We start from the raw sequence: 6727 nt of genomic DNA on the forward strand, positions 1-6727 counted from the left end.
TGGACACTGTTCCTCAGCTGATGGGATGAGTAAAACATTTAGAACTGTGTTTATAAACTACATACTAATGGTTATTTATGTGTTATAATATGATGAATTAATGCTTAACTAATGCTGATAGTGTGTACTTGTTATAAAGTGTTACCATGGCTCAATCCTAACTCCTCACTTTTTTTAACATGTTTACTTCCAACAATTAAGTAAACTTTGCATCAGAAAATGACTTTTGATACTTAAGTACAGTAAATGTCATATACTTAAGACTTTTACTTCAGTAATATGATAAAAAAAAAAGTGACTTCAACTTCTACCAAAGTCATTTTCTGGTTAAGATACTTGAACTTTTACTCAAATATCACCTTTAAAGGTGCTTTATATACAAGACTGATCTTAACTTGTCGTGTTGTTTTAACATTTCTCGCTAATGAAACCACAGATTTACATCTCACTGAAGCCTCACAGAAACGACAGTGAGTCTGTGCGACACAGAGCGAGAACACAGACACAACACAGACATGAACGAGTCAGTCTGCTCCTGCATGTAAATGATTTGTTTATTCTGTTTTTCTTGCAGGTGATCTTACAGCATTTTTTCATTTGCATACGCGCGAGTTTGACGCCGTTTGTCATTTGCAAATGCACAAAAGAAAAAAGTGTTTGCATGTTGGATGCAGGAGATTATTTTCGGTCGTTTCTTCATGGAAAATTTCAGCATCGGAAATTAGAAATGTGAAGAAAATACTTGCAAACATGCAAAAACACACAAAAACAACAGCCATCAGGTGGAAAATGTTACTTTAATCACATTTTTAGTGATGCACTCATGGAGTTAAATAATCTTACAGAAATAACACATCATTTTACAAAAACAATACTTTACTTCCCTCTTAAAATATCTCTATTTATATTCTTCTATATCTCAGTGGGGGAGCAGGTTTCGCTAAAGTGTCGAGATGAAGAGGAGAGAGGAGGAGAAGACGAGAAGCAGCTGCAGAGACACAGATAACCTGAGGGGGCGTCCTGCTGTCCCACTGAGCAGTTTAGCATCTCTGGACGCAGACACGGTGCGACTGAAGGTGGCGTGGATGTGTCTGAAGTTCATCTGCAGAGGCGTCACCTGCTCCGCGTTCTCCTCCGTGGAGAAGATCTGCGACGTAAACTGAGCCAACTGAAAAAAATGACGAATATTATATCATTCAAAGTGACCGGGAAGCCACTGAAATCTATGTTAAAAAGTGAAAACTACGGTGGCCCTGAGGTGCAAAACACAATCGCAAAACAAAAAAACGCAAATCACAAACCCAAATCAAAGAACACAAATGCAAAACAAAAAAACGCAAATCAAAGAACACAAAACGCAAAACAAAAAAACGCAAAACACAAACGCAAATCACACCGCAAATCAAAAAACACAAATCAAAAAACACAAAACACAAATGCAAAACTAAACACACAAACGCAAATCACAACACAAACGCAAATAAAAAACGCAAAACACACAAATGCAAAACAAAAATCGCAAATGCCAATCACAACACAAACTCAAATAAAAAACGCAAAAAACACACAAAAGCAAAACAAAAAACGCAAATCACAACACAAACGCGAATAAAAAACGCAAAAAAACACATTTTTACGCAAAACAAAAAACGCAAATGCCAATCACAAAACGTAAATCACAACACAAACGCAAATAAAAAACGCAAAACAAATAAAAAACACAAACGCAAATAAAAAACACAAACGCAAATCAAGAAAAACAAACGCAAAAAACAAACGCAAATCAAAAAGCAAAAAAAAAAAGAACCACAAATGCTAATCAATCACAATTCTTTTTCTTGTTTTGCGTTTTGCACCTCAGGGTCACCGTACAAAACACTTACCTGAGACCACGAGATGTAGACGGGGACTTCATACAGAGTCCACACGACCACCTGAGAACAGGGCGGGGTGGTGAGGCTGCCGTAGTAACGGTAATACTGACTCATGTTGTGCTTTGGTAGGAGATTCATCAGTGGAAATGGCTTGAGTTTAGCAGTTTGACCTTGGAGAGAGAGAGAGAGAGAGAGAGAGAGAGGGGGGAGGACACGCAGCAGTGATGAGGACACACTGAGACACAACACAGACACACAAGATGTTTGTGCGTCTACAAACCTTTGTAAGCTACAGAGGACAGTTTCTGTGTGATGTGTCCAAAGTGCACATTGTCAGCGTAAACAACCTGAAAGAGAAAGAGAAAAAAATGAGGAAAATCGTTGGTTACTCCCTCTCTATGCAGACGATACACAACTATACACTACTGTGCAAAAGTTTGGGGTCACTTAGAAATGTGCTTATTTTTGAAGGAGAAGCACTTGAATGAATATAACAATAAATGAATCAGAAATACACTCTATACATTGTCAATGCGGTAAACGACTATTCTAGCTGCAAACGTGTTGGAAGGCTATTGATGATTAGAAAACCCTTGAAAACCCTTGTGCAATCATGTTAGCACAGCTGAAAACAGTTTTGCTGGTTCTTTGACAAAAGGGCAAAATTATTATTTTGAATAAAAATCATTATTTCTAATCTTGTCAATGTCTTGACTATATTTGCAGCTCTTTTGATGAATAAAAGTATGACTTTAAATGGAATACAAATAAATTGTATAGGTGACCCCAGACTTTTGAACGGTAGAGTATATCTCTTATCTGCAACACCAAAGAGTGATATTCCCTAATTAATTGGACGACTTACATTTCCTGGTCTTGCGTTCAAGCACAGTAAAAACATGCTTCTTTTAGCCTGCAACTTTTGTAATCAGCACTGCCCTCTAGAGAAAGTATTGTACAAACGTCCACATGCAAAAGACGCACAGAAGTATGTCGGGGTAGTGAAGTTTGGGACGGACAGATGTAAAATGGGCGATTTATTTTGTTGTTTTAGCGACACTGTAAATGCCTTTAATACGTGAAGACAGACAGACATGTTTTATGGTACGCACAGGCCACCGTACTTCCCTGAAATACTTCGGAAAAATGTCAATGTCACTGCAGGAAAAGAGAATTCCTTGATCTAAAGTGTTGTGCCTTCTCACTGTAGTGTAGTGTAGCTTCTTTCAGTCATTCGTGGTAGAAAACATATCACTCTGCGTCAACACAGACACAAAAACACTGCTTTACCGAGAAACAGCATGTGACGCTGGGTTAGGGTTAAACGTTTTTGAAGGAAACGGACGCGTTTAAAAGTTACACACTACAGCTTTAAATGCTTGAACATGTAAAAATCAAACTGACGTCGATGAAGAATCCAAGAACGGCGAGTCCTGTGGGGTCGTCCAAGGCTGCGGTCAAGTTCGGATGGATGGACTTCATGTTGACGACGTGCATCTGGACACGAAGAGGACAGAGGACAGAGGACGGTGAGGACACTGCACTGGAGTCTTGCTGCTACGCCTGCTTTATAAAGCCGTCCACTGACCGTACTGTACCTCCATCGGGAATCTGCGCTTGTCCACCGTGTGCTCCGAGCCGTTAGTGGACGGTCCTCCCCAGTGGAAGTGCAGCTGGATGGTGTGGTAAACATCTGGGAGGCCTCCACCACTCACTGACATGCCACTGCCCACCTGCAGCACCACTGTGTGTGTGTGTGTGTGTGTGTGAGAGAGACAGTAACGAGTAAGTACAGACACAAAGAGACACTCGTATATTCTGCAGGTTTATTCACCAGAGTGTCCGTCGTTCTTCAGCGTCCAGTGACCCGTTTGGACCTCTTCAAATCCCTCCAGGTGCAAAGAGTCCAGCGAGCCGTTCCTGGTCATGTGCTGGTCCAGATCGATGGGAGAGTGGTGCTCTTCAAGGATGGGGTGACACGACGGGAACATGTCTCCCCACGCATACGGATCTGAGGACGGGGAGGACACGAGACGTCGGACAGTGATCGAAAACTTCTACGAGGTTTTATTAGAGGTGATCGGAGAAGATAGCGGAGAAGAAAAAATGCTTCAATTCCAGATCAAGATGTTGGCGTAAGACACTTTCTACAAAGTCCATGTCGTTGCTGTTCTGGAGCTTTAGAGCAGATAATCGCAGAATTTTCCCTGCTGTGACCAAATGTCAGCCCTTATTTAAAATGTATTTAATTAATTGACAGTAGCTTCAGAATTCCCAGCTGAGAACCAAATCATAGTGCACTTTTCTTTTTCACTTTTCTCACTTCCTTTGATACAAAACACACAAAACCAAACATCCAATTGCAAGATTTCATCCCAAAAAAAATATGCACGTAAAAAGGGAACCTTTGATTTCTGTGTTTACAAAGTTATTTTCCTCGTCTTCTACCGTTTCAAAACAAGATAAGGAAGCAAAAGCTGCTACATTGACCTTGTTGTAACATTGTTTTTTATAAACTTCTGCCACACAAACTTCCCCATTTCTCCTAGTGTTAATAATAAATAGTTCATGTCATTTAGTGGCGTCAGATACGATATATTCATCCCTGAGACTTTAAAGTGAGAGAAGAACAAGATTTGATCAAAATACACAAAAGCGGAAAGAAAGCACTTGAGAATGAGGGGAAAACACGATGGCATGATGGCAGGAAGTATGTTGATGTGACGTGCAGTAGTACTGATGCTTTAAGGAATAAATAAAGTTGTTTTAATTTAATAGAGTCTATTTCTAGGTTTCCCATTAGAACAGTAAAGAGCAAATACACCATATATACAATGCCATTCAAAAGTTTGGGGTCACTTAGAAATATCACTTTTTTCCAATGAATATAACATTAAATGAATCAGAAATACACTCTATACATTGTTAATGTGGTAAACGACTATTCTAGCTGCAAACGTCTGTTTTTTAATGGAATATGTACATAGGTGTATAGAGGCCCATTTCCAGTGTTCTAATGGTACATTGTGTTTGCTAATCTCATTAGAAGGCTATTGGATGATTAGAAAACCCTTAAAAACCCTTGTGCAATGATGTTAGCACAGCTGAAAACAGTTTTGCTGCTTCTTTGACGAAAGGGCAAAATGATTAGTTTCAATAAAAATCAATTATTTCTAATCTTGTCAATGTCTTGACTATATTTTCTATTCATTTTGCAACTCTTTTGATGGATAAAAGTGTGACTTTTAATGGAAAACACAAAAATATTGTATAGGTGACCCCAAACTTTTGAACGGTAGTGTAAATAAAACACTTATTTTAAGGTTACTTACCACAGTGTGGCTCATGATAACAATAATCATCTGAAACAAAAACAACAACAAAAACATTAGTTTTCTATGAATTGAATGTGTTTAGCTGGAATGAAGTAGAAATGTACACATAATAAAAGCAGGACACTCACCAGAATCTGCACATGAAGCAACAACAAAGGTGAGGAGAGCAGCAGCAGCAGCAGCAGCATCAGTCCAGATCATCGTCGGATTGAAGCAGATCGGTGTCAGCGAGCGAGGTATAGACTGATGTATAGACTGAGGTAGACTGAGGACGGCGCAGAGACGTTCCCTCTTAAATAAGACGCCGAGGTAGAGGAGGTTGAGCGTTATTTCCCCTGCTCTGATCAGTGAACTGTGTCGTTAGCAGTCGAGTGGTCTTTTCTGATCAACAGGCTCATTGATGCAGGTCAGCTTCACACCACCCCCCCCTCCTCTGCTAGTGCTGCTGCTGCTGCCAGCATCGATGCCCACACTGACACTGGTAACAAGACACATTCATCTCACGGGAAAGTCACAGGACGTGTGCAGCTCAAGGAATTGGAAAAAGGAGACGAGTTTATATCGGTTTTTGACGTCACCTGTGACAGTCGATCGTTCAGAAGAGCAGGGAAATCAATTTTAGTCAAACAATTCAAATGATCTTGAAGGAGAGTTTGGCTCCATTTAATGAGTCAAAATATTATACACGTTTAAAATGGTGACTTCATGGACTATTTTGAGAATGGATGAATTGGTTTGAATGTGGTTTCAGGAGCTCTGTGTGAATTCTGCGGTTTAAGATGTAATCTTTTGACAGTTAATGGAATACATTTGTAGTTTTAAGGACAAAAAAAAAAGAAAGAAGACATTTGACATTGTGAGGTTTTGGAAACCAAACAACATAAAAGTCACTAAAGTCATTCAAAAAAAAAATAACAGTTAAAATGTGAAGAAGTTGAAATAATCTAGTAAATTAACAGAGTATTTTGAGTGAGTGTGAGTATAACTGACATTTAGTTTCAACTTTTTCCACATAAAATAACAGGGGGTATAAGCACATTATATAAATGTTAAAGTGATTCTTCTCCTCGTCTGATAAATGTAATCCCAGTCTGGAGTGTTGCGTCCCCCCCCCACCCCCCACCCCCCCGCTCACACATCACAGATGATGTGACTCCGTCACCACTCGACCCGTCTGTCAAACAAAGCCTCTTTTCTCTGCGGCCGCGACAACGCTCTTCAGCGAGTATCACTGTGCACCTGCCGCACTATATCCACTTTCTTTAAATTATACCAGTCTTTTATAGACTGTGGATTGGATTTATCCAACTACGTCTATTATCCCCACTGTTTGGAGGGAGGGGGGGGGGGGGTTTCCCCACGTTTCACCTTAATCCTCCTGTGACATTTGGCCGCTGAAGTTTCCTCAGCGAAGTCAAAGAAGTCACAGAGAAGCTGAATGTCACCACGACGGATGACGTGGTAACGCGAAGTTCACAGCCAGTGACGCACGAGTCGTCCTTCATGGTGCAATTTATT

The 6727-nt window shown here is 40.1% G+C and overlaps 1 protein-coding gene across 1 annotated transcript; it reads right to left on the reverse strand.

Moving 5' to 3' along the window:
* Positions 1–940: 940 nt before the first annotated feature.
* Positions 941–5410, reverse strand: car15 (carbonic anhydrase 15; the record flags this gene model as incomplete). The annotated part of the gene is made up of 8 exons (XM_083902316.1): positions 941–1168; positions 1884–2044; positions 2155–2221; positions 3279–3371; positions 3473–3618; positions 3709–3885; positions 5207–5236; positions 5338–5410. 8 exons carry the CDS (start codon positions 5408–5410, stop codon positions 941–943), a joined length of 975 nt encoding a protein of 324 aa, XP_083758442.1.
* Positions 5411–6727: the final 1317 nt, after the last annotated feature.

The sequence above is a fragment of the Microchirus variegatus genome (assembly GCF_963457635.1).
Source record: "Microchirus variegatus genome assembly, chromosome: 16".
NCBI classification, from domain to species: domain Eukaryota; kingdom Metazoa; phylum Chordata; class Actinopteri; order Pleuronectiformes; family Soleidae; genus Microchirus; species Microchirus variegatus.